The sequence below is a fragment of the Catharus ustulatus genome, chromosome 6, assembly GCF_009819885.2.
Source record: "Catharus ustulatus isolate bCatUst1 chromosome 6, bCatUst1.pri.v2, whole genome shotgun sequence".
Classification (NCBI taxonomy): Eukaryota; Metazoa; Chordata; class Aves; order Passeriformes; family Turdidae; genus Catharus; species Catharus ustulatus.
The window spans coordinates 10,412,369-10,439,512 of record NC_046226.1 but is presented as its reverse complement, the minus strand read 5'-3'; the positions used below and the strand labels follow the sequence as shown (position 1 = coordinate 10,439,512).

The window sequence follows — 27,144 nt, the reverse complement described above, 5'->3', positions numbered from 1 at the left end:
CCATTGGGCCGCGCGGCCGCGGGCGGGGCGGGTGTTGCGCCGCCGGCCGGGCCCGCGCTTGCCGCCATTTTGCTCGGCGTCGGGGAGGTCGGTTGGCGGGGCGGGACCCCCCGGGGCGGTGTCGCCGCGCTGAGGCGGCCCCGGCGCTGTCCGTTAGTGCGGCCGTGAGGGCGGGGACGCGGCTCGTGTGCCACCGGCCAAGGGGTGCCACTGCACGCCAGCATGGCCTGTGCCAGGCTTCACACCTTCGCCAACCCCTCGGTGGAGGGTTCAAACACGGGTCTGATAACGCATTGTCCCAAAATAAGGGGTTTGTAGTGCACACACCGGCCGTGCTGTGAGCCTTGTGAGTGGCAAGTGGCCCCGAGCTGGCAGGAGCCCCTGAGGCGGCTGCGGATGTGGCGCCCAGCCCCCGGCAGCCTGGTTCTGCAGAGGGAGGACCTGCGCCTCGCCTCCAGCACCTGCGAAACCGTGGGCTCGTTTTACAGTTTAATTTGAAAGGAAGTAGGGTGATTGTGTAAATCGCAGTGAATCCTTTGCTCTTGTCATGTGCCAAAAAAAAAATAAAAAAAATCAGCTTTTACTGGAGAGAGGGTGATTTCCTGCTAAAGACAGGCACAGGAACTCTGGGATCTGACCCATCTAAAGCTCACCTGAAATTCATGAAAATAGTGACTTCCACTGGTCTTTTTGTAGGAACGTGTGGGTTTGTCCCAAAGCTAAGATGCAGCTGAAAATCCTGGTGTTTGCAGAAATAATAATTTGTTAACAATGTGAATATCTTGGTTTGACTTTCACCTTTACATAATAGTATCTTTATCTTTCTCTGACGTGTTTCTCACAGCAGAACCCGTGTTTATCCTCCTGTCCAAACAGAGTGTACTTATCCATGACAGTGCGAATCTGAGTCCTAGAGCTGCTTTCCTTGACATGAGCTGTGACTGTCAGGAGACATGACCAGAAACTCTTTCCCCACCACAATCCTTTCAGCACCATGACCAGTACCCTCACCCTAAGAACACGAAGCATGTGCACTTTACAGAACTGCTAAGGACTTACAAATAATAATATACGTATAGAGGAAATCATTGCAAAATAAAAAGCCTAGACTGCATCAAATAAAAATGTGCTGTGTTTGGCAGCCATCCAGATTTCCGAGTTATTCCAGGTCTGGTAGACTGAGATGCTGAGTACACAGATCTCCAGGAGAAGCCAAGGGCTCGGCATCTGTGCAAGTTCAGTCTCAGCTTCCGGATCAAAGAACAAATCCTCTCTCTAGGTCTCCTCTGCACTTTTAACCTCACAAAATCTTCCCCTACACACTAATAGTTTCATACAATGCTCATGCTTCAGAATAGTGTAAATTGCAAATAACACATGGCTAAACAAGTATTAAATTACTATAAGTATAAAGTTGTACCTAGAGTCCTCAATAAATTACAATATAAATATAATATTAATGGATTACCTCAGCTGCAAACATAGAATTCTGAGTGTGGATTTTTTTTATACAAACCACAAATATTCTATTCTTTATTTGGAACAGAAATATATTAAAACCATTTTCTTACATTATGACATATTTTTGTGGGGGTGTTCTCTACAAAAGAAAAAAAATAAGCCAATCAGGGTAGGTTCTGAAGGCTCCCTTTATCTTATTCCATAATCTATTGCCACACAAACAAAGAAGCAATCAACTGTTCTGTAATTTAATTGTTCAGGAGATTTGTGGAGTCAAGGTCACCTCAGGATCCAAAATCCAAGGATCCGTTTCATTGGATACGTTCTTTTTCTCCCAGTCTTGCAGAACAGGGAATACCAGTTGTGGTAAGCAGGTAGAAGTCTCAGTGTGCCACACATTACAGCACTTCCAACACAAACACACACCTCTTCTTCAAAGAACATGGGGACATGGAAAGAAAGTCAGGAACATAAAATCACTAAAATATATCCAATCTTTCTCCTTTTCTCACCACTATTTGACAAATTTCTAGCATGCAGTATGTCAGAAGTGGCTGGGTTTTACTCAGACAGCCTGTTAAGATTTGCTGAAAGCTGTGTGTAAATTGGATCCTATCTTTGTCACAGCATTCTGTGCCAGCTTCCCTAGTGACTTAATTACAGATGCTGTGCCCTTTGTCAACAGCCTCTGATCACCTGCTTTATCTGCCTCATCTGCTGGGAAACACTTGCTTTGGATGAGCCCGTATGGCCTGTTAGACTGTGATAAAAGCACCAATACTCACTTTCCATGCTGGGACGGTATCTTAGTGAATACTGATTTATATGCTACAGTTCCGGTTGGAAAGGTGGGCTGATTACTCCAGAGATCTTTGCACTGAGCTTTAACAATGAAGAATTAAGGGAAGTTAATCATGGGCCATGCAGCTAACTTCCTAAGAGGCTTAATTATAAGTGTTGTGTGGTGTACAAGTGCAAGAGGAGATGGGTGTTAGCTAGTGAATGTGTCTTCCAAAATTACTTGTGTGAATGTAATATGAACCTGAAGAATTAAGGGATAAACATCATCTTGGAAACACAGGACAATATTCCAAATTAGGAAACAGCAAGAGAAAGTGGTTTGCTGTGAACAATTGAATTGTTTCCAATTCCTAATCTACAACTAAACACCACTTGAAAATTAAACATAACACTCATGTAGCACTAGATTAAAGAAATTGGCCATAGCTCCATCTGCTTAACTTGTCAAATGAAACTTCTTTTCCCATTTATCACTTGATATGTATTTGCTTACTTGTAATCCTTAGTCCATTTTTTCTCACTGCTTAGGCAGTCTGTTGAAAATTACTGATTGTTTCCAGTGAGCTGAGTGCCTGTGGAAATGAGGAGTTGCTGAGTGTCTCAGTCACTGCACACAGTCAGGCCCATAGTGATCTGAACAGCAGCCCATCATGGGAAAGAAAGGACATGAGAACATAAACAATGACAAATATAACCAATGGCACTAAAAATGACAGAAAATTAAACAAAGTGGGTGCAAATATAAAGGCACAGTAGAGCCATGATTGCCAGTCAGAAAAACAGTTGAGTAGGAGTTTGCAGTTTAAGAAACCTCTGAAACTGCATACATTATGTTTAGATTAGATGGAGAAGAGTTTCATAACTAACAAAGACTACTGCAATTATGCTATGGGCAGGTCAACACCATAACAAAAAATATGTTCTCAGTGAAGCTAATGGGAAAAAATCCCTTATACTTCATGGAACCACAATAATTTAAAAAATCACAGATCATCATCTAAACAGCTGTCCGTTACTGGGTTTGTGATTGTGAAAGGATGACTTTTTCTCCATTATTGTGTATTACAGGTTACTGGTGAAGGCAGCACAGTACAGAGCGTTATCTGATTTAGCTGGGAACACTACCTGCACGTCCAGGGTGATTCACATGCTCCCTGCTATGCCCATACCGCTCCCATGCCAGGTGGCCTGGGCTTGTTGTGAGCAGAAGATGAGGCAATATTCTCCTCCTTTGCTTCTCCTTGCCTCCTGACTACAGCCCCCGTACCACCAGGGCAGGCAGGGCTTTCCACATCATTTCAATCCTAAACACGAGACAGAAGTAGGAGTTAGTACCATGCTGTTAGGGGGTTAGATAACAATTCTGCTGCTTCTGAGCCCACAGTGTGGTTTCTCCTGCAGCCTTATGAAACCCTTGTGAAGAGCTTGGTTGGCCTCGAGCTGCCTTTCCTTGAGGCTGCCTGGGGGGAAGGGCATGTGGAACTTTCTGTAAGCTGCCTGCCTGGGCGCTGGAGGCAAGGCCCAGGTGCCAATGGCAAAGGCAGTCATTCCCTGGGCAAGGAGCTTCATCCCTGCTGGCGATGGCCCTCGAGACAGCCCACACCTTCAATGGGTGATGAATGCCAAGTTCCCACTGGGGCTATCAGTCCCATCGCGGTTTTTCATTCTGACCCACTGGGACCCCTCAAGTTTCATTGACAGGGCAGCTGCCCGAGGCAGGATCACCCCGCCGGGTGCCTGGGGGTGCTGCTGAGGGTGGGCAGTGGCCGTCCCCACTCCTCAGGGTGCAGCAAGGAGCGCAGAGAGGACGGGGAGCAGGGGACTGCGGAGCACAGGTGCCTCGATGGGGCTGAGGGGGATGGATGCTTCCATGGGACTGTGGGCATGACGGGCTGAGGGGAACGGGCGCCTCGACGGAGCTGTGGGCATGACGGGCTGAGACAGGCGCCTCAGGAGCGCTGCAGGAACCGGGTCTGACCGCGCCGGGCACAGGCGGCGGCGACTCGCCGGCTCCAGGCAGGGCTGGCGGGGGCGGAGGCGGCGGGAGCGTCAGCAGCCTGCGACCGAGGCGGAAGGAGGCGCTGGGCGGGCTCCGCGTGTGAGGAAAGCCGGGCCGGGCCGGGCCACGCCGGGCCGGGCTGGGGAGGTAAACGGCTCAGGGTACGGGGAGAACCGCTGCCGTCCCGGGCGGCCGTGGGGACGCGGGGCGCTGGGGCGAGGGCGTTCCGTCCCCGCGGAGCTGCCACCCGGGACCCTTACGGGTTAACGCTGCTCCCCCGCAGGCTAATGCCGCCTCTCACCCCTTCCCTGCCCAGTCCGTGCTTCTCACCTGCCCGCAGCTGAGGTTCCCGGCTCCGCTGGGTCGGGCTGATGCGCTGCTGGGGTCCAGGAGCCGCATTACCGCCCTCGGGACAGGAAAGGGGCTGAGGGGAGCCCTGGCAGCGGGGTCACCCCCGAGCGGGGGCTCGGAGCGGCTCCCCAGCCCGCGTGTGCCTGGGCGGGGAGGGGGCTGTGCCCGCCTCGGCTGCGGGAGGTTCCCCTGCCCCCGTGCCAAGCAGCCGGGCTTCGGGAGGGGAAGGGGCAGCCTGCCAGGTCTCTGTGGTGCTGGTCAGGGAGGAGACATATGTGCCTGGCTTGTGGTTGAAGAATCATGTTAGTGGTTTTATTTGTGAGCTGCGAGGGATCGCCTGGGGCGTTTGGTTTAGGTCGCTGCAGCCATGGCAAACCCAGAGAAAAACCCTGACCCCGTGTCCGTTTGCCAGCACTGCCATCCCCTTACACCGTGTGGCAACAGCGCTGCTGCCCCAGTGCCTTGCGTGCTGCCCGGGGAGATGTAACAGAGCGGAGCCTCTGCACTGCCAGGGAACTGAAAATACTGCAAGTGCTTGTAGCTCACTGTGCTCCTTGACAAGGGGGCAAGGCAAAGAAACTTCCAAAATTCCTCACAGACGCCAATTTTACCCCAAATGTATGAATATGTGGGACGGGAGGTCTGAGCCTGAAAAATGTGTCACTTGGGGTGTCAGTGTGCTCTGACATGGATGGGCTTGGCGATCTTAAAGGTCCCTTCTAAGCCTTGATGATTCTGTGATTCACTGCTGGGACTGTTGGCTGCCATTAATGTTAAGTGTAGTGGCTCAAAGAAAGGCAAGTAAGCTGGGAGCCAGTTGATGTTATCAAAGGGAGAGGAATTTGCTCAGTGTTCCTGCAGACTTGCTACAGGATTCTTGTTCACATGGGTGTAACTGCAGTAAATACTGTGAAAGAAATGAATTCCATTCGAGATCCTTTGAAATGACACTTGTGAGAGCTGAAAACTGCACTGATTAAAAGTATTTGGAATGAGAACTATAAATGTCATTTGTGAAAGATTAAGATATGAACATAATCATAAGGTGGAAGCTATAAAAGACAGAATTTGTTCTATCTCACAAAGTACTTTATGTATACATTTCTGAATTTATGGGATGCCCTTCCTACTATTTCACCAGATGTCCAGACAAGCCTCCTCTGCCTTGGCATCTGAGCACCTTATACAATAAGCATGTCATAAGCTTTGGAAGTTTCAGCCACAAACACATCTGTTTATCAACCTCAGCGAGTGCAGTGGAAAAATTATAAATTAGCTGCTTAACAGCAAATTGAGCTACATGGAGTTCCAAGCAGGAACCAGACTACAGACACCGGACTACACTTTGAGAACTGAAGGTTTTTAATTTAAATGATGAAACAGGACAAGACTTTCAAACATTCAACACCAAAATGCTGGAATTCAGTCATTATTCTGAAACTAAAAGTAACTCTGCTTTTGATTCTGCCAGGAATGGTATATCAGAAATCTGATTTTCAAAGCCTTCTGTCACAGGCTTTAATTTCTAACTTTGGGATCCCTATTACTTCATTAAACAATTCTTGCATGAACAGATCAACCTGCAGCTTAGACAGTTAGCTGCTTTATCTGAAAGGCAATGTCAGGTTTCATTGTAAGCTGCCTTCTGATTTCTAGATTGTCTTCTCAAAGCCATCAAAATTTAATTGTAATTCTCTAAAACAGCTCTGAGACCATGGGGCTGAAGTGATTCGACTGTTGGCATTAGCTTGCAAATGGTTGTTTACATTTAGCTGCAGCAGAGATCACTTCCCAGACAATTACTTTGCACCCCCAATGGCAAATTAAAGGCCACAACATTCTTTTTTTTCCAGTTAGTTAGTCAAGTTTATGCATAAATTAATGCCCTTAGCCTATCTCTAAACGTTCATTTGGAAAACTTTCAAGTATACTTTTGTTAGTGGTCTCAATAGCTGGTGATTGAGGTCCAGGCAAGTTGCAGAATGTCTTTATGTTGTAAATCACCAAGAAATAAGCAAGAAGATGGGAGTAGAAGTTGCAACTTAATAACATGCTCTGAGTGCTCAGGAACTGTAATTGAACAGGGTGCTGAAATTGGTACTAACCTGCAGTAGCATTGTGGACCAGGCTGAATAAATGACAATGTATTTCCCGATTTTTCTTTAAAAGGTACCATAAGCCAAGAAAAATACTTGTTATTTTCAAATCTGTGGGATCCTTCCATTGTTTGTAATTGGATCAAGAGTACAGCGGAGGGCAGGTCCCCTGAACATTCTGGAGCTCTCTTGCTGGCATCTTATATGCACAGTGTGCTTTTGTTCTGTATTGGAGAAAATAAAATTACTTGGGTTTATGTCTGCAGGTTTAGCTCCATCATGGTCTTGTGAAACTCTCCTGACATATTTATTCTTCTCTAGGTGACAACCACTGGCCAACTACAAGATTGTCACCATGAGTTTTGTTGAATATGGAGATACAATAAAGGATGGCGACACAGCTATTGTGTTCCTGGGCCACGAGTCCATGTTTCCTGTGAAAGTCCAGCATGGCACTGTAACACAGACTAAGTATGGGGTCATCAGGCATTCCACAGACCTCATAGGCAAGAAGTATGGCTCCAAAGTGACCTGCAGTAAAGGAGGATGGGTGTTCATTCTTCATCCAACTCCAGAACTGTGGACCATGAATCTCCCACACAGGACACAGATTTTGTATTCCACAGACATCTCTATAATCACCATGATGCTGGAACTGAAGCCAGGCTCCATAGTATGTGAATCAGGTAATAATTACTGTGTTGAAATCCTTTATTAGGAACTAACACCAACACTTTCATGAAAAAACCAGGGTTTTCTTTCTATTTTGCAAAATGTTGCACTTTTTTTCTGCTGTGATACAATTTTTCCTGCCTGCATGTTGAAGAATTCTATATTATGTGCACATGTTAACAGCTGCTGTTTCTTCAAAAATTGATGCCAATTGATCCCCTTTTCTAAAACTGTTGTTAAGTACTTTAAAAAAGTTTGTAAATACATGATTTAAATTAAAATTCAGGCCTTGAATTTGCAGATTTAGAGGACGTAGTTGAGATAACCTGGTGAAAGATACTCTGGTGATGAGCTAATAAGAGAAATAAATTGGTAATATTTATATATGGTACCGTGTAAGTACATCAATTTCATTCTCTTCTCAAGTGTAATCTACTTGTAGCACCACAGCCTCAAACAAAATCACTGATTAAATACTGTTGAGCACAGGGCTGTGTTTTATTTCTAAACTTGGTTTAGTTTATTACAGCTTTCATGATTTTGCTTAATTTGGAAGTAAGGAGTAAAAATTTACATAAATGTTTTCTTGGTTACATAGAGTTTATTATAATGTCTTTATTACTACAGGCAATATGAGGCTTGCTTGATTTGAGTGAGTCTCTGTAGTTTGGAGAAATAGCAACTGAGGTAGTTTGTCCTTATTTTTTCTGGCTGTTTGAACATTTTTATGAAGCAGTTTCATACCCTTCCCTCTCAAGCATAGATGTGCCAAAGGATCAGCATGACAGGACTGTGATGCACTGTACTTTCTTGCGTTTACCATTTCCTGTTCCCACTCATGCATAATTTTGGGCAGCTTTTCAGACATAATGACCACTTTCTAACACAGCTGAAGCACCACTTATCTCTGCACCCAGTTTCACCCCTTAAGAACCGAGCAGTTGCTGTACAGCAGCACTTGAAGCAGGCAAAGCTCTCTGCAGAAGCCTCTGATGCTGTGAAAATAGCTGGGTCCTGTGAGTTTGTAATTCGGTTTGTAGGATGATCTGATGGTTTTAGTTTTGTCATGGGAAGTTTCTGAATTCATCAGCTCTTCCTCTCCCTGCTATGTTTAGACAGGATGAGAAAAATAAACAAAAAATTATTCGAGGGGTGTGGGGGGGAGAGATTTGAATTGCTCCATGTCCTGTCTCACTTGGACTAGTCAAATGTACAGAGCTGTACATAAAATATTTTCAATAATGTCAAAGGTGCCTAGAGAGGATGAAAATATTTAATCTCTTGCCTATCTAAACAGCTAAGAAATGGAAACACTTGATTTCCAAAAATGTTGTGAGTCAAAAGTCATAGCCACAAATCAGTCCTTTTTGCTAAGGGGAAACTGTCACCAGGTCCATTTTAATGCTTGTACTACCAATGTATTGCAACTTCAGCTTTCCAGGCAAAGTGAACAGTGTTACTGCTGTAGTTACGCTTGTATTGCTTGCAAGGTTCACTGTTCACAGAGTCAGGAAAGAAGAGAGAATACTGCAACAAATCCAACTGGCTAACCTTGAAGCAAGAGATGTTACTGCAGATTTACTTTGAATTAAAAACTTGACAGATATTGACAAGTGGAGCCTGCAGTGTGGTGATGTAGCCTGCTTTGGTGCCATCCTAAATTCGATGGTATTTGGTGATCCAAAATCATTAGCTCTGGATTAACCTTGTGTGGGCTGGACAGAACCAGCCCAGTGGTGATGAGTAGAAACAAGAGAGGAAATCAAGCAAATCAGGCTCAAGTTTAGTAAAACTTGTGTCTATTTCCTGCTGGTGCTGAGTTCAGGTGTATTGTAAGTGTTACTTAACACAGACGTCTTTTTTATTATTTGAACTTAGATACACAGTTGCTGTATGGACTGGCAAAGCGAGCTCTGTAAAAAAGGTGGGCTCTTTTCCTCTTGTCTTACTAACTCTACTGTAGAAGTGTGTCCTGTATTTAGCAATTGTAAGCTAGCAGAATTTTTAATTGGTCTCCACAACTGTGAGAAGAAATGATTGAAGAAGTAAGATGAAATATACTCTGTGTCATGTTGAAAGGCTGTGAGTATAAATGATCTTATGCATGTGATCTTATGTAATTATAAAAATAGAGTAGAATAATCATAAGGATTAATTTCATGTCACTTTTATTGTATCGTTCAAATCGATTAGTCATGATTTGTCCTAAAAGATACAAACATATTAATACAGTTTTTACAATGTTTAATCATCTTTAATAAATACATAAAGAGCAAGCTTGTCAGCAGCACATGCATAATTAAAATGACCCAGGCATACTCTGTTGGGGAGGCTATAAGGAGACTCTGCATCTACCTGATGTTTCATGACAGAGGTGTAGGAATATGATCCTTTTTCTGTCTTCTGCTAATTTCTAATTTATAAACGTATGTTGAGTTTTAAAACTGTTAGCATTGTTACTAGAGCTAAGATCTTTTTAAAATATTGGTCCCTGCTCTGAGAAATTCCCCACTTGGATACAATTTTTAACAGCCCTGTCTTTCCAAAAGTATGAAACTCAAAAAATACCTGCTTAAATACCTGCTGTGAGTGGCCCAACAGTAGAAAGTTTCATTCTTGTCTGGTAACTCTAATAGTCCCATTTGTGTTTATTGCATGTGCAACAATGCCTAGGTAAAGAAATAGGCTAAATCTTTCTCTTTTGTCTCCAAATCTAATATTGATGTCAACTTCCCAGAGTAGGCTCCATATAGGATAATAATTCTATTTGACAGCTGATTTTGAGGGGTTTACATTTATTTTTAATACTATACTGGAACCAATATGAAACCTTTCAAATACTTTTCCCAGACAAAATCCCCTTCTTTCCAGTCCCCCCACATCAAGGCTTTTTTACTGTCCTCTCTCCATGGTGAGATGTAAAAGAGCGTCTGTCCTAATAGTACAGCATGTGAAACCTCATTTAATCTGATAAATCTCAGAAATATTTTGGCTTCGATGGAGCGTAGTATTTAGACAAAACGTAATTTAGTCAAAAGTACTTTAACCACCATCCCAGTGATCCTTCAGCATTCACAAAATCAGACTCACATGACTGAAAATGTTAATTGGATTTTTTGTTTCCCTTCAGCTAAATCCCAAATTAAAAATTTCTAAACCCTATTCACTGCTACACAGCAATGGGTTTCTGAGCTGTGGGACTGGATTTCTGAAGGCTAAGAGCCTTGTTCTGGGTTCTCATGGTTTCTCAGAGAAGGAGTAACAGGAGAGCTTCTCAAAAACAATTATGAAATTTTCAAACTCACAGCCTGGGTATAGATTTTGTTAAAGAGTACACTCATAAAAAATTAATGAGGACTTAATGATTAATGGATACTTAATAAATGATTAAGAGTTTATTGTGCAGTCCCAGCAAGTCAGCTGTGTGCTTATGATTCTTCTGAAGTGCTTACAGACTTTTTGACAAATACTCCTCATGTCTTCACTATTTTTGTGTCATAAGTACATCTAAATTGTTTGCAGTTCTGTTTTTAGTGTAAAGTATAGACCAAAGTTTGGAAGTATTAATTTGATTCTGGAATGAGCCCAAACTAATTATGTCTGTGTTTTGTAATGTCGCCCTTATCTACCTCTTAGCAGCTGTTCATGTTAAAGTGAGAGAAGAATTAGAAAACCTGATCCTTGTATAACATAGAAAGGCCTCATCAGTACAAATGTCATAAACCATAATATTCTCTTGCCACACCAAAGCACTGAACTGGGCCCTCAACAGAGGGGCAGTAAGAAAGATGTGGATCTATTGGAGCAAGTCCAGGGAAGGCCATGAAGATGAGCAGGGGGCTGGAGCACCTTTCCTGGGGAGACAGGCTGAGAGAGCTGGGGTTGTCAGCCTGGAGAAGAGAGATCTCCAGGGAGATCTTATAGCACCTTCCAGTACCTAAAGGGGCTGCAAGAGAGCTGTGGAGAGGGAATTTTACAAGGTGTAATAACTTGAAATTGAAAGACAGTAAATTAGATTTGATATTAGGAATAAACCCATTACTGTGAGGGTGGTGAGGCCCTGGCACAGGTTGCCCAGAGGAGCTGTAGGTGCCCCACCCCAGGAGATGTTAAAGCCCAGGCTGGATGGGGCCTTGAGCAACCTGGTCTAGTGAAAGGTGTCCCTGCCATAGACAGGTGAGTTGGAACTAGAGAGTCTTTAAGATGTCTTTCAACCCCAACCATTCTGTGAGTCTATGATGATTCTATAAACCAAACCTCTGACCACATGAGGCATCACTGTAAAGTACTCAGACTTGTGGCTGTTCATGTAACTGATGAGGACTGCTGTTCATACCCTAAAGGGTTTGTCTCCAGACTTTCTGGACTCACTTTGATCTTATAATTTCACCTGACCACCAAGCACACTTCTCATGCAGCTCTGAACCTAACCATGTTGTTAACCATATTATGTCCATTCTGTAGAAGATTCCTTTCTAAAAAATTCAGACTTTTGAATCTCTAAGGAAAATTTATTTCTTTGCTCTCTAAAGAAAAATTAATTCTTCATATTCTTTTGTAGGCAGTGCCAGCCTTGAAAACCTTCCTAGTACCTTCATTCAGCTCCTCAGTCTGGTCAGTGAGCAGTGACCTCCAGCCTGTTGCCTAAAATTAAGATGCCTGCTTCAGCATGGTGTCCATGACAGATAGGCAGATAAGCTAATTTTCTGTAAAGGGAACTTCTTGACTGTAGAGTGAACTTTTTGATTAGGTGTTTTCTCTTTCACCCATCAGTTCAACTCCTTGAAATTCTCTCCCTCCCTCTCTTCTTCCTTCTCTCTGTCCCTGTTCTTCCTGTGTCTTACCTCTGCTACCAAGATTTGGGCCCTTGACTCTCTTCCCAGTAAGGTATTTGGGTTAATTTCTATCAATGCTATCATCTTTTCATGTATTCATTATAAGTCATTACACCAACTTGTCATGTACAGTGAGCAGTCTTTGTCTATTCAGTGTTTCTTGACAGATTTTAGCTGTGGAGTTTTTAGCTCTGTCTCAAGATTAATTTTCTGTTGGTTTTGAGGCTCCTTCCGTTCTCATGGCTGATTCATGACCTATCTTACTATTTGCTAGAGCTAAGTGGTGTAGCTAGGAGACAAATAGAGCAACACTGTCATTGTTTTGTTGTATTTACTCATTTCAGAATGTCTTAGGTAGCCAAATTTTGCATCAGAAACTTAAGTTCTGTTAAAATGTTACTAGATATTTTAGGCACCCAGTATTAAATAACATTTTGCATACTTTCCTCTTTTCCTGTTTCCAGGCAATATGAACCTTTTTATGCACTTAAGAGCTTATTCAGCTTTATTCCAAAATGCTTTTACTTACGCACCACTGTAAACATCTGTAGATCCTAAATGACAATTCGTAGCTCCTTTTTTAAAAAGAAGCACCATGATGAGAAACTTCTAGAGAAGACAAGCCAAGCAACAGCCTGCAAAGAGAAAATGTAGTGGAACACAGAATCAGGTCACTTATATTCATGGCATGGGTAGGATTGCAGAAGATAAGACAAATACCCTTGCAATAAGGAAACCAGACTAAACAGAAAACAGTGTAAAATGCACTTTGTATTCTATATTGGTGAACCACTGTGCTTGGTGCCATGGTGACACTCAGTCTTGGCAGTATTCTGTGCTGAAATAACATGCTTCATTTTTGAACAGCTCACATGCTGTCCATTATAACTTTTGAGAAGTTGAGAAATTATTTTAACATGTACATTGTTTCAAGATGCCTGAGGTGTGTGGAGGCTTCTCTGTGGAATACCTGACACTTGAATAAGCAGAGAGTGAGAAGAACAGATCTGTTGGAGGTCAGGGCAGTTGAGAAGTTCATCTGATCAATACTTGCTTGTTTGCAAATCAGAAGGAAGTACGAGTAGGTGCTGAGCTAGAGTGTTTCATATAGGTGTCCACTTATTAGGACTGAAATCCTAAAACTGCAGCTTGGGAGAGGGGCAAAAACTCTCCCCTAGAGCTTATATGCATCAGAGAAGGGGAATGTCGTGTGGTTGAGCCCAAGAGGGAAAGCATAGTGCCTCAGTGTGCAGGGCCATAAGGGCCACCTAAATCATGGGTGTAACCCAGGAGCTCAGTTCCTGCCTTTGGACTGAAGTGGGGCCCATTCCTGGTTTACACTGTGCTGATCCCCTGCACAGTGCTGCTCCTCAGATGCTGAGCTTTGTATGGCATATTGGGGCCCCTGCAGTGCCTCATTAAATGCCTGCAATGCAGATGTCTGCTTTTTGACTAAGATGTTTGAGATCACAGAACAGTCAATGTAAAAGAGCATCACATTTTCCAAGTGAAAATTAGCAATGACATAAGTGCTCACCTAAGTGAGCTCTAAAGCAGCAACTGTGCTGTTAAGGTTGTCTTCAGTACAGTTTGAATTGTTGTTTTACCTCTGTTCTATAGAGTCCATTCATGATTAAAACATGGTAGCTAAGTGGGCATTGTCCTGTGGCAGAGAGCAAACAGTTTCTAAGGCTGTTTATTGTGCAGGCTGTCAGAAAGGGAGCATCCTGGTGTAAGAATTATTAATTAGTTGGTCTAGTTTTCTTGTCTTCTGCTTTCTGGGTCATATCAGGAACACAGGCATTTCATTGCACCTTTGTGAGAAAGAAAATCCCCTGAAGTTCTTCCAGTTCTGATCTTGCCTCTTCTGATGCAAAATAGCAATTTTTGAGTATCCAGGCTTTTTTTGGTTCGTTTGTATACAGGTAATTCAGGTATACAATTTCTGGTTTGGTAGTGTTCCAGTATATCTGCAGTAGTACTCTTCTGGTTTTGCTGCTGGCCTGACTGATTCTGTATCATGCCAAGGATACTTTTCATTTCCTGAGGAAACCTGTACCTGTCTAGAACTTATTCCAAACTGATGCCTAAGAGTCATTGAGTCATATTTTGCTTTTTATCAGTGGTGATTTTGAAGTAAAAACAAAGAGAAATTGAGAAGGACAGAAATGTTTAATGTTGCAGATTTGCAGGGAAGAAGGTGAATATAAACATTAATTTCCCCTTCTACAACATCACAAAAACATAGGGCTGAACCCCTGCCTTGTGTAGACAGTGTTGATTGGGCTTTAGGGCTTGTGGCAGATATGGATTCATGCCAGACTCTCATATTAATGGATCACATCAAATGTGCTGATCTATTGGGCACATGAGAGTTAAGGGTCATCATCATGTCATATGTCTGGGTTCAGAGTATATTATCAAGGAGAGATTTTACAATAGTGGGTGATTCATAACCATCTTGTTCCTTATTTCCTGCCGTTTTAAAAGTGTTGTCACAGAGAAGGCAGGCAGCATCTTCAGAAATACTCCCATTAATAATAATAATGTGATAGAATTTGATATGTTAAAATGTGATACATATGCATTGTTCTCATGTTTGTGGTAGCCAGTCAACAATAAATAATTCCTGGCAATCTTGTTTAACAAAAGCTCTGATTGTAATACACCTGCAAGTGGTGACTTCCAGCATCTTGGTTTTATTTCAGGGTTTGGCTTGGAGTGTTTGTGAATAAGAGAAGAGTTTTAGAAAAGAAGCCAAAAAATCTTAATGGTTTTCCTGTGGAGGAGACAAATGGTATTTTCTGTGGTGTTTTGAAGAGTAGATTTAAAAGGAAAGTGATTAAAAATGTAGAAGAATATGAACAAGGAAACTGGATACATGCACGAGCTGCCTCCCTCTTCTGCTTACAGCCCAGGCCTGTTTTAGATTAGCAGAGAGAGATGCAGAAAGTGTGCAGCGCTACACATTTGAGAGGTAAAACAATTAAATTCCCTCATTTTCTCAGTTGTGTAATCCTCCCTTTTGGCATGAAATGTAAAGGCAGGGTTTCAGTCTTTAGCAACCCGTGAGCAATAGTTCCCTGTTTTTGTCATTAAAAACATATCAGTGGAATAGTATTTCTTTGTTATGCACATATACCATTGAGTTTTCACAACCACATGGCTGCTGTGCTACTATTACTCCTTTGACCAGGGAAAAGTTCATTTTGATATTTAGATCGTTCAAGTGCTGTGACAGGATCGTTTTTGATGTAAGCCCATGTAGGTGTGTTTTGCTTTTTCTTTGATTTATTTTAACGGTGCCTCGAATGCCTGTATTTTCACATTATTAAATGCACATCTGTAAAAGTTTCTTTCTTCTCTTGGACCTCTCTGAAGCCAGTGCAAAAATCTGTATGTGTTCTCTCCCTCTCTAATGTTCCCTGCTGAAGCTGCAGGGGGGTGCCAGTCTGCCCACTGGGGTCAGAGCCCTCTCAGAGGGAAGCAGAGGAGCGGTGCCGATTCCACGGTGCAGCCGCTTGATCCAGTGGCAAAAATGGGTCCTGGGCTCTGTTTACAGTCTGAATGTCTCCCCTTTCAGAGCTGTCGGATTAAATACAGTGCCACAGCAGTGTTCCTCCCCTTATGTGGCTAGAGGGCAAGAACCTGGGATCTGCCAGTGAATTCAGACTTCCTGTATGATTATGGAAAGTACTGCGCCAATTAAGCCACTGTACCAGCCCCTGTGCCCTCTAATTAATTTCCTTTCTACTTGTTTCTGAGATGCTGTACTTCGGTTTCTGTCCTTTATAAGTTTTTTAAGGTTTATGTTAGCTGAAAGAACTTGCCTCAGGCTGAACAGTCATTGAAAATAGATAGAAATAGATATTATTTCTGCAGGAGAAATGTGTTCTAAGCAAGAATCATGAATTAATAAACACAGATAATTTGGGGTTGCTGTGGGGTTTTGAATTTGAGGGGTTACTCCATTAAATGCCACTTGAGTGACTAATTTGCAATGGGAATTGGTATATGGGTGTTTTCTTAAGTGAAAATCTTTGTTATTAGTCATTCATCTATTCAATATGCCAATGGATCATTTAAAGTAGGTTTCCTAAATTATCAAACTATAACAAGGAAAAAAATCTTTGTCTTGTCAGTCCTTGTTTGTATGTAGCAATTGTAGTTACCTGCAACTTTGTGACAGATATTTTAGACTAGTTAAGTTTGTGTAGGTGTGTATGTGTGTAAGTGACCTGTGAAAACAGGTGTTCAATCAGTGTAGCTGCAAGGAGCCAAGAGGCCTTAGTTTTGGGTAATTCCAGTGGGAGTTGAGGATGTCTCTTAAGAGATCTGTGCACAGCAAACTGTGTCCTGACAGCCATTTGTTTGCATGGATATTAATAGGATTTTCAAGCATGTACCCATGCCAACATATTTTCTTTGTTTAGTGAAGTATGAGGTTTTGAAAATCCATTAAAATTTGCCTTAATCTTTTTTCACCCTAGAAGAGTCTGACACTTTGAACAAAACCTCTCCAGTTAATTTCCCTGAATTTTCCTGTTGCATTTATTTTCTCATGTTCTCTAGTGGTAGTTGTTGAGCTATAGCTGACCCTTGGCATTAGTTTCCTGCTCCAGGGAGATAGGACAGATCCTGTGTTTGCCAGATTTCTTTAATGAATGCTTTGAGGACCCGGAAGACTGTTTCCTAGGTCACCTAGTCCCTTCTTCTTCGTGAAGGAGGGACTGTTCTCTTTTGGCAGCTGAATCAGTGGTTTGTGTTCATTTGAGTTTTGAACAAGTGTTCCAAGAAGGAAGACTAACGCAGAAGACTTTAGTTCTGATGTTTGGCACTGACAAAATCAATTTCATGAGTTGTTTGTCTTTTCTAGGTACAGGCAGTGGGTCCCTCTCCCATGCTCTCATCCGGACCGTGGCTCCCACTGGGCACCTGTACACGGTGGAGTTCCACCAGCAAAGGGCCGAGAAGGCGCGGGAGGAGTTTCGGGAGCACGGGGTGGAGCACCTGGTCACAGTGATCAACCAGGATGTCTGCAAAAATGGCTTTGGGGTCTCAAACATTGCAGATGCTGTGTTCCTAGACATTCCATCTCCATGGGAAGCCATAGGACATGCAAAGTCAGCATTAAAAGCTGAAGGTAACTGCATTTTTCTCTTTCTGTTCAGGAAGTACTGTGCACATATCTCTGCCTTTGAGCCACACACTAGATGTGCTCCCTTGCCTTGTGTCATCACTGTTCTCAAATGTCAGTCTCCAGGCATTTTTAAGGCTGTAAAACCTTCAAAAGGCAGATTCAATTTACTGTGGAAGATTTGAAAGGAGAAGAACAATTTTTTCCTGCAGGCCCATGAGAGCTGCTACAATTAGCATGGGCAGTTTATAAAAACTCCTTTGAACCATTCTCAAGTGCATTTTGCTAGATCTGAGGTGTGTGGGAAGCAGAAGTAACAGTAACTGCTGAAAGCAAATTTCTTTGGCAATTCAGTGGAAAGATGTTTGTATAAAAGGTGTTCAGCCTCACTTCACATCAACCATTGCAGATTTGTACCTATTTAACAGAGCGCCCCAACAGTAATATTAAAAAAATATGTGGTCGCACTTAAATATGCTTGCCAGTTTATGTCCTAAATCTGTGTGGTTGGAGCTAGTGAGAAGTTTGCCATTGGATGCAGTGGGAATGGAACATAAAGGATGTTCTAGCTTATACCAGTTACTTTGGGATTGTGACAGCAAGAGGGAACTGATGTTGTGGTTTTGCACAGATTTCATCACTTTATTATACCTCTTTTCCCTACTGAAAAATAAGCTTCAGTGAATAAATGATTATTTTATCCTGGAATAAGTTTTCCTCCAAGTAATGTCATAATTGTGTGGATCTGAACTAACTTTTGCCAAATTGCTTCCATCTACAAAAGTGGCTTCTATAATTGGGAGACCATGGAGTGCTGAACAGTGTCCATGCTGGCACATGAGTTTAAAAAACTTGATTATGTGCCAAGGCCCAGTTCTTTGTAAAATACATAACCACAGGCTGGATTTCAAGTGAATTGCTAAGTCTTCTTGGAATCACAGGCTTTAAGCTTGTTCTTAAAGGTCACTGAGTGTGCACTGCTTTGCTGAGTCAGGACCAGCCCTGCTGTTGGGCTACCTCAGCTACTACTGAAAATTTTCTGGAAAGCTTTGTGATACCCACATAACACACTTTCTTTAAAAAGTGAGTAAATAGAGTGAGCCTTGTTAGCACTCTGTACCTTCAATGGTTACAGCTCAATTTGTAGCAGCTTTCCAGTGTGTCCTGGGAGGGAGAAAAATCACTGCACTGTACAATGCCCTTCCCATGCTCAAATTATCTAATCTAGTGAGCGCAACGCTCAGCTGACTTCCCAGCTTAGAAGGCGCTGCATTGCGCAGTCCAATTTGAATTATTTAAGTGGTGCATGCTTAGAATACTAAGCAGGGCTGCTTGAACAGTTCCAAGTTTTGAATCCTCGTCTCACTCCAGCATTTGAAATCCTAGAAAATGTATTATGGTCCCAAACCGGCCGTACCATCTGGCTATGCTTTTCTGTGCTATGCTGCGAGGTTACATCTGCTTAGGCAATATAAATAAGACTCCAAAATCCCACATTTCTGTGTTTGTGAAGTGGCATCATTCACTTTATGAACCACTCAAAAGGCGAAGTTGCTGATCGTTGCTGCAGTTTTTGCTGCAACCAGCCTCCCATGTCTGAGATCTGCTGCTGGTCTAAGGCTCCTCTTTTGGGGAACTTGATACCCCACTGACTGGGGGCATTTTTAAAATTTTGCTATTTTGCATATAAACAAAAACTTATTTTCATGCAAAATATGATTGATTGTAGTAGTAATATATAAAAACTTAAACACTTTCCTGTTTTATTCTGAGTCATGCGGGTAATTTTGTTGTGGTTTTTTTAGTGCTGTTAAATCTAAAAAATTGCAGAAGGTTATCTGTAACTGCTTCCCTTTCCCTACCACAGGCAGATAATTTAGTAGTGCTTCTATGTTGTGTTTTCAAAGAGTTAAACCTCTTCTGCAGTACAGCTTGTGCACATTCTGCTGTTATTCAGCCCTTTTCCAGGGTTGTGTTGTGATAAAGCATCACTGCAGGAAATGAGTTCCCTCTTTTCTGTCCACACCCTCTGTCTCAGATCTGGACAGGGTCACATTTGAACCATTCACACTGTGGGTTTTGTTGTGATGTGCCATGCAAATATCACAGCTGTGCTGCCAGATAGTGGTAATTTAGTCCCTAAAGTCTTAAGGTATTTTGAATTAAATTAGAACTAAGCAAAGTCGATATATAGCATTAGCTACTCTTCTCCTTAAAACCTCAATACTCGAGATAGAGAGTTCAGCTGAGACAATATGGGAGAGTTCTCAACCTTAACAAAGCCTTATCAGATCAGTGTTTTCTCTTCTACTTCAGCTCAAGGTCCTGAACGGTTGCCGCTCCTGGTAGGTTGGGTGTTAATGATCCTCTTTACATAGCACATTTATCACTCACGTTATGCCTTGCAGTATGCTGTAAATACACTACTTAGAGCAGCTTGGCCTCCCATTTAAAGCACTGCCAGCCTCTGAAGAGCTGAAAGAATAAAATAGCTCGGTATGTTTGTGACTAGAAGGTTCTTGTTCTCTGGTGATGCTCTCTGCTGCTGTTCAGGTTTGTATCTCAGCTGCATCCTCTTGTGCTGATGTCACCACTCACACTTCCAGCAGAAATGCTGCTTGTAGCATCTCTGAGGCACTGCTGCACTGCAGAACTTCCTTTCATTTCCAGACCTGCACTGTTTTTCTTCTGCAGCATCTGCTGATTAATGCTGTTCTGTAGTCATAGTTGCGTTCCCAATAGCTGACCTTGGTGGTTTTTGCAATGTTGACATTAACCCCTTGAGGGTACATTTTTATAAACTAAGAAAATGAGAAAATTGTGAGGTAACAGAAATATTCTGCAGTTCTTAAATGCCCTGAAACTTTTGACTCACAGTCATTTCACAGCTGAATACTGTAATGCTTTGAATATAATTCTGCACCCACCTACTCTACTCTCATAAATACTGTCTATTTCTTCCAAGGCTGTGGAAGATGAGGGAGAAACCCACCGGTACAATAATTTTCATACAGATTTTACATTTTCAGGTAGGGGGATGGAAAATTACAGCTATATATTAGGTTGGATTAGCCTCTTGCATTTTAAGTTGCTCCTTATGGTGTTTAACAGTCTGAGTCACAAAATTATTAAAACCACCTCTCTTTTATTTCCATTCTTTCTTTAAAGATTTTACTCTTAAATTCAGATTTTCCATTCACTCTTGAACATCATTAAGCCCCGAAATTATGAGTTTGTCAAATTGTGATCCTTGAAATAACACCTGAATCAGATAATATGATGCTGTCAGTTCTCCCCCCAAAACTCTGCAGGTAAAGTTCTCTTTGAACATCTCCCTCTTTTGGCCTCTGCACTTCCATGTCTATATAGGAAGCCTCACTGGCTGTTTTTTTGAGCTCCAGAGGTTATTCATGGTCCCAGTTTTAAACCACCCAGGTGTGGCTTTGAGGAGCAGCTTCTGTCCCTTACCATGGGAAGTACTTAGATTACTAATTCATTTCTAGCTTGGGTCTTTTAGGGCTTGGTAGGTCAGGTGCACATGGTGGGTCTGCCCTGAAGTACAAGTGATTCTTTCACATGTAGAGAGTCAACCAGAAGGATTCCTGCATCAAAATCCTCACTGTGGAAGGCCAGCCAAAGCTACTGGTTTTTACACAATTTGAAGGAAGTAGTTTGAGATGAAAGGGTCCTTAAAGAAAGTTGTTAGGTTTTCTTCCCCAGTATGGAGCCAACTGATTTTTTTATTCTTTGTTACATGCTTTTACCAGCCCATAATAATGAGCAGGAATAAATTCCTTTTGAATCATGCACCTACAAGTGCAGAGGTTAAGGTCACATCTGCAGAAAATCACATCAAGCTCCCTATTAATGAGCTGGCAAGTGATTTGAGGAAAATTCTCTTTTCTGAATCAAGAAACATCCTTTAATTTCTTCCAACAGCCAAATCCTCTAATTTCACTTGTCAGGGAAGCTACATCAAATCGCCCACGAGCACACGCACTTAAAGGACATTCTGTCCCCTTTTGCAGATACAATATTTTTAGTGTCCTACTAGCACAGAGTAAATGCCACTGTGATGCTGCTCAGTGACTCTCCTGCCTCACCCCTGCACAATGATAATGACTGTGTGGGTTTTTTTTCTTCCTTGAGATCTTTGTAACGTAATCTTCCAACTATGACAATGCATTTAAGTCCCAAAACCCAAGCTGTGTTCTTTTGCAGAGGTAAAAATGCTGTGCTGTATTCTTTATGTCACAGAATCATTCTAAAATTACTGCCCTTTTCCCTTAATGGTACTACATTGCATGTGCATCATCTGAATAATACGGGGATGATGAAAGAACCTGTCAGAGGACTTGTGACACATACAATAACCTACAAAAATAAGAGCACATTTCTTGGACGTGTTTTCTCTACCTTAAGTACACATTGGAGTTCTTGTCAATTGGTAGCACTGAGATTTTCCACACTTGAAACCTAAACACACTTATTAGCTAAGCAGAACTGGTAGAGATGTTAGTCCTTGCTCAGACAAACCAGAAACAAAATTGCTTGTTGGTGTTGGGCAGGAACATTCTGGCAACTTTTGAGACACCGGCCTCTTGTAGAGATGCAATGGTGTGTCCCTCAATTACCAATTAGATACAACTGGTTGAAATGTACAATGCTATGTGGATAAAAATCTTCTATTTCCCCCTTCCCTTAAGCTCTCTTTTCTGATCATTCCTGTCTGAATTCTACTTCCATTTTCATGTCCTCTCGACCCTATTGCTGCTTACAATGACTGCCAGGACTGTGTGGGCTTGTTCCAGGCTATGGATTCAGGACACTTAACCTCTCCATTAATGCTTCAAACTAACTTGTTCCCTGTAAAACTGAAGTTAGAAAAAACCTTAAGTCTTTCATGCAACCTCATTATTCTCTTCTCCTCAACTGTAGCACTTGTCAGATGCATTATACATGAATAAACACATTTTTAGACAGCTCTTCAGATCAAAAAGCTCACACAGCTTCCCAATGTGAACAGGATTAATCTCTCATAATTACTATATCAATTTATGATGACACACAGATCTCATTAACCAAATTTTAGGAACGGTAGCTTTCCTAAAAGGAGAGCTCTGAAAGAAGACAAACCCAATTTGTACAAAAAGGTTTCCATTCAGATGTTTTCATTGCTCTCTAGTCTAGTCCACCCCTTTGTGATCCACAGACAGAGCAATGTGCCCCAGGAGGAGAGGAGAGGGAGGGAGGCTCATGTCTTTTCTTCACTAAGGAATCCTTGGCATGGCAAGATAAAGCAATGCATATTCAAGTTCTTTAAGCCGTAAAAGCCTCTTGGTGTCTAAAGGACAAGAGGGCTCTCAAAGAGTCTGAGAACTCTGAATGCTGAAATCTAGATTTATATCTGTTTGGTGATTGTGACAGAAGGGGTGTTGCCTAGCTGGTAGTCCAGCCGGGTACAGAGGGCAGCCCACAGTGTGCAGAATTCAGAAGGATCTGCTCTGTTAAAGATGACAATGTTTCTGCTCCTGGGGCAGATGACCATGTCCTTCTGAGTGCTGCCTTTTTACTTTTTTCTCTCTCTCTCTTTTTTTTTTTTTTTTTTTTTTTTTTTTTTTTTTTTTTTTTTTGCTGGTCTAAACACACCATAGGAATTGAAACTTCCCAAATGTTTCTATTTTAGACAGCCTCTCGCAGTCTGGAACTGCAGTTTCATTTTTGCCTTCCAGCCTTCTGCTAATTGTAGCTTTCCAAACTTTGCTCCTAATATGTGCTTAATCAAGTCATTCCAGCCTGTAACTGCAAGTCAGATCTGGCCTACCTGATGGTATAGGAAAAAGCAGAGGGGACCTCTCTCCCACTTGTTAGGATCTGTAAGGACAGATGCTTGATGGGTTTGCTTCTAAGCCCTTTGTAAGTATATTTATTTGGGAGGGATGTATAAAAATAATGAGAACAATAGGCATGAAAGGGCAAAACAAAATTGACAGAACTATTAAAACCCATTGGATGGTCTCAGTTATATGGAATACCAGCAGTTCTCATCTTTCACACCTGAGAAACTTCCAGCAGTGCAGGAAGTAAAGGAACATTATTTTTTGTGCTTGCCCTCTGGATATTTGCTACTGCAAGCAAGAGCTTTTTTCCTTACCAAAAAGCGTGAAAGCCTGTTTTCTGTAACCCTGCTTCCCCCAGCAGTTGTGAGGAGGCAGCCTGATAAATCTGCACCAAGTTTGGTGTTGATGTGCTGTGCTCAGCTGACCAGCCCCAGGCAAGAGGAAGGGTGCTCTGCCTTTAATTGAAGGCTTGACAAGAACCGTAGGTGGCTTTGCTGCTTGTATGGCAACAGCTGTGTGCAGGCTTTGAGTTTTTGACTGTAAATCCAGAGCATGTGAATTCAAAAGCCTAAACATGTCTTTAAACCCTTCGAGTCAGAATAAATAAGAACAGACTTACTGTAAATGTAAATATATTTTGGTTTTTTTGTTGCAATATGAAGCCTCAAAACCAAAAAGCCTGAATGAAGTAGTAGTCTCTGGTCTCCCTGCAGATTCTTGCTTTGCAAACAAAGAGTTATTGTGAACTGACATTTAGTAAAATCAGACATTTGTTCAGTTCCTTACACAATAAGAATATAAATTCTTTCTTTGTAACATGCGTGCATCATAGTAGCTTTCTAATTATGTAACAGAATTTTTTTCCTGAGCTTTTCTGTTTTACATCTGCAAGCATGGTAGAAGTGTGTAAGTTCTTTGGCCAGAAAAGATTAGCTGTCAGATTTAGGAGCATTTTGGTAGTGCTGGCCATCCTGATGAACATACAAATCTAATTTTATGGCAGTTGATGGACTGGGCGTGTGATTTAATCAGCATCAACAGACTTGGTTTATAAAGACACATACCAGCATTAATTTTGCAGGTGATTATTAGTTTTAATTGTCACTCCAGGGAATTACTTGTCCAGGGTACTTTGTTCTGAAGATTCATGGTAAGAACCCCTTGGTGCAGAGACTTTATTTGAGGACTAAAATTAAATCTTACTTAGCGTATGGTGAATTAATGGTTGTTGAAAGTGTTCTTCCCCAGGCAGTACCCAGCACATCATTGCTGCACAGTAACTAGAGAGCTACAGTGACGCTTTCAGACCTGATGCTTTCTTTTTTTAGAGATCTGGCTTTAGAAACGAAAAAGGAAAAAAAAAGGGGAGTTTGAGATAAAGCAGGCTTCATGTAGTCCCAGCATTGCCTCTATTTTTAGCAGGATGCTTTGCTCTGGCTTGCACGGGTTCTTTAACTCATTAGATGAGTGGTGTTGGAAGGTTTGACTGGAGCCCAGGAGAGGACTGGGAAGGAATGCAAATCAGGTCAGCAGGCATTTTCATCTAGTTGTAGTAAATGAAACAACAGCTGAAGCTGCATTGCCCAGTGTTCCTTCCTCCTGCACAAAAGCTTTTCAGGAAGGGCAGTTGCCTTGAGGGACACTGTGTCCTGGGTGAAAGCACATGCCCTGGCTTTGTGGCAGACAGTGTCCTTATAATTCTTTGATCTGATTTGGCTGTGGCTTTTCAGAGTAAATCTGAATCGTTCTATTCTCAGCTGTTAAGGTGACATTGTAGCACTTAGAAAGGTGTAGGGGGCCTATTAATACTCCGTATTAAGAATCAAAAATCACAGCTGTGCACAGACAAGGAGACAAGTGTTAGTTGGTCACTTAAAAGTCCTGTCCTAGAGCTTTACAGCATTTACTGTGAGCCTGCACGATACGATATCCAGTAAACTTCAATGCTCAGGAGACATGCTAGTCAGCTTGACTAAAAGGGTAAAGCCTTAACAGCACTCCATCTATGGCCTGGAGAGATCCCTTTATTCTGTCCACGCATACCATCGTCCTCAACCAAACACAGCCGCTTTTGTCAGGGGCGTGTGCACGCGCGCTGGGCTCCAGCGCTCTGCGGCGTGTGGAGAATGACTCCTGGCTTTGTGTACGTGCCAGCTGCAGTTTGGTGCCTCAGCCCAGAGCCATGGAGAGTGATTCCTAAAGAGTCCCTGCTCCAAAGGGATCAGCTTCAACAGTTATGCTGTGAGCAAATGTCGATGCCAACTTTGCATGTGGAAGATGTATGAAGTTGCTCTTGTCATTTTTAAAGGGTCTGAAGCATCCTGTGGAGTTGTCCATGTTTGATTTTGTGCTGACACTTTAAACCAACAAAGTTGTCTCGGGAAGATTTTCTTGAAGAATGTTGTCACTTTGTCTGTATGATTGTAATTTCATGAGCATCTGGGAGAATTTGAAAAAAGATGAAAAGTGCTTCATTTTGGCTTTTGCCCTGTTTTCCACTACCTGTCTTATTTTGCAGGTGGCCGCATCTGCTCCTTCTCCCCCTGCATTGAACAAGTTCAGAGAACCTGCCTAGCAATGGAAGAATATGGTTTTACAGAGATTAACACCTTGGAAATTCTGCTCCGAGTGTACAATGTAAGGACAATTAGCTTGCAAATCCCTGACCTTGGAAAAGCAGCTGAGGATAATTCTAGCACTGGCTTTGACAGCAGCAGCCCATCACACCAAGGTAGCCCGTGTGCTAATCTGCAGCAAGGGACTGTGCAGTTCAAGAGTGGCGTGCCACTGAGGGAGGTGGTTGGGCACACTGGCTACCTGACCTTTGCCACCAAGAGCCTGGTGTAGTACATGCCCAGTTAGTGCAGTCTGGAGTGGAGTTTGTGTGCATTCTGTTTTCATGGCTTTTTTTTGTATGGCATCCAAAGTTTTACTTGTCAGGGAATTCCATATATAGTCAGATTTGGTTGGAATATGCTTTGTTTAAATAGCACACAAGCATTAAGCAGAGCAGCATCAAGGGAATGTTGAAACTCTGGAATGGTGCTCCACTTGCTGTCAGAAAAAAGATAAATTAATAGCGAATGGCCATTCACTGGAATGTGCAGAATTAAGATCTCTCATAAGAAAGCAAAACAAACAACAGACAAATTACAAAGAAGTTGGATTTTTTCCTTCTTTTTTTCTGAATTACTTTCCCAGGTTTATGTTTTGGGGGTTTTTTATTTTTTTTATTTGTCCACCACTGGACACTGGACACTATTTTTTAAACTTCTCTAGTATCTGTGTTGTTCTGAAGAATGTGAAAGTGCCTACTTCCTCCATTTTTAGATAAGAAAGTTCCAAGATTACAGGGCTGCCAGCGCAACTATTCACAGAATCAGTGTTTCCTTGGAGTAGGGTTCCAGAGGATTACTGGCAGCATGCAGGAATACAACCTCTTACTCCATTCCAGGCTGGCATCTGCAAATCATTTTGACTACACAGAGGTCAAAGAAGTGTGGTAATTGTTGGATTTAATTTAAATTGGTATATTGTGCTCGTCAGTTTGTAGTAGAAATTGAAACCTGGATCCATACAACCGTGTTCTAATGGAACAACCACTTGCATAGTTGATGAATCCACTGTGAAAATTAACTGAACAGCTGGCTAATATTATCTGAGCACCTCTTTGTAAGTGGTGTGGATGAGGTTCCAGTTGTTTGGTGGTTTATTTCCATTATGGGGTATTGTTTTCCTGCAGCTGAATGACAGAAAGATTGCTTTTGGCAGGATTTCTGTCTCCAAATTACATCAATAATGCAAACTTAGTAAAATCCTCAACCAGCCTTATTAATTAAGTTTTCAGATCATTTACTCTTTGGTCTTTCATACAGAGCTGATGGGTGTGATGAACTGTTTGAATGCTGGATTACATTTTGTATTTATACATTAAAATAATCATGCAAATTTA

At 42.2% G+C, this 27,144-nt stretch overlaps 1 protein-coding gene and 1 long non-coding RNA gene across 6 annotated transcripts; one reads left to right on the top strand and one right to left on the bottom strand.

Moving 5' to 3' along the window:
- Nucleotides 1-69: 69 nt before the first annotated feature.
- Nucleotides 70-4,872, bottom strand: LOC116998080. 4 transcript variants are annotated; one of them, XR_004418298.1, is made up of 4 exons: nucleotides 4,592-4,872; nucleotides 3,388-3,566; nucleotides 2,756-2,895; nucleotides 70-739 (listed from the first exon to the last, which is right to left on the bottom strand). It is a non-coding gene; the product is annotated as an uncharacterized LOC116998080 (long non-coding RNA). The 4 variants fall into 4 exon arrangements; XR_004418299.1 differs by lacking the exon at nucleotides 70-739 and adding an exon at nucleotides 1,631-1,889; XR_004418297.2 differs by lacking the exon at nucleotides 70-739 and adding an exon at nucleotides 1,631-1,892 and having other exon boundaries at nucleotides 4,592-4,870.
- On the top strand, nucleotides 4,316-27,144 carry TRMT61A (tRNA methyltransferase 61A). Of its 2 annotated transcripts, none has more exons than XM_033063421.2 (4): nucleotides 4,316-4,408; nucleotides 7,030-7,394; nucleotides 17,092-17,358; nucleotides 25,711-27,144. In XM_033063421.2, the coding sequence occupies exons 2-4, from the start codon at nucleotides 7,064-7,066 to the stop codon at nucleotides 26,037-26,039; spliced, it is 927 nt and encodes a 308-aa protein (XP_032919312.1). In that variant the 5' UTR covers nucleotides 4,316-4,408; nucleotides 7,030-7,063; the 3' UTR covers nucleotides 26,040-27,144. The 2 variants fall into 2 exon arrangements, with proteins under 2 accessions (XP_032919312.1, XP_032919313.1); XM_033063422.2 differs by having other exon boundaries at nucleotides 4,326-4,422.

What these genes read in the sequence shown, in the direction of transcription:
- TRMT61A (XM_033063421.2), top strand. Translation starts at nt 7,064, where the DNA reads ATGAGTTTTGTTGAATATGGAGATACAATAAAGGATGGCGACACAGCT. An exon ending in CTCCATAGTATGTGAATCAG is followed by an intron (nt 7,395 to 17,091) that starts GTAATAATTACT and finishes TGTCTTTTCTAG; the next exon opens with GTACAGGCAGTGGGTCCCTC. An exon ending in GTCAGCATTAAAAGCTGAAG is followed by an intron (nt 17,359 to 25,710) that starts GTAACTGCATTT and finishes CTTATTTTGCAG; the next exon opens with GTGGCCGCATCTGCTCCTTC.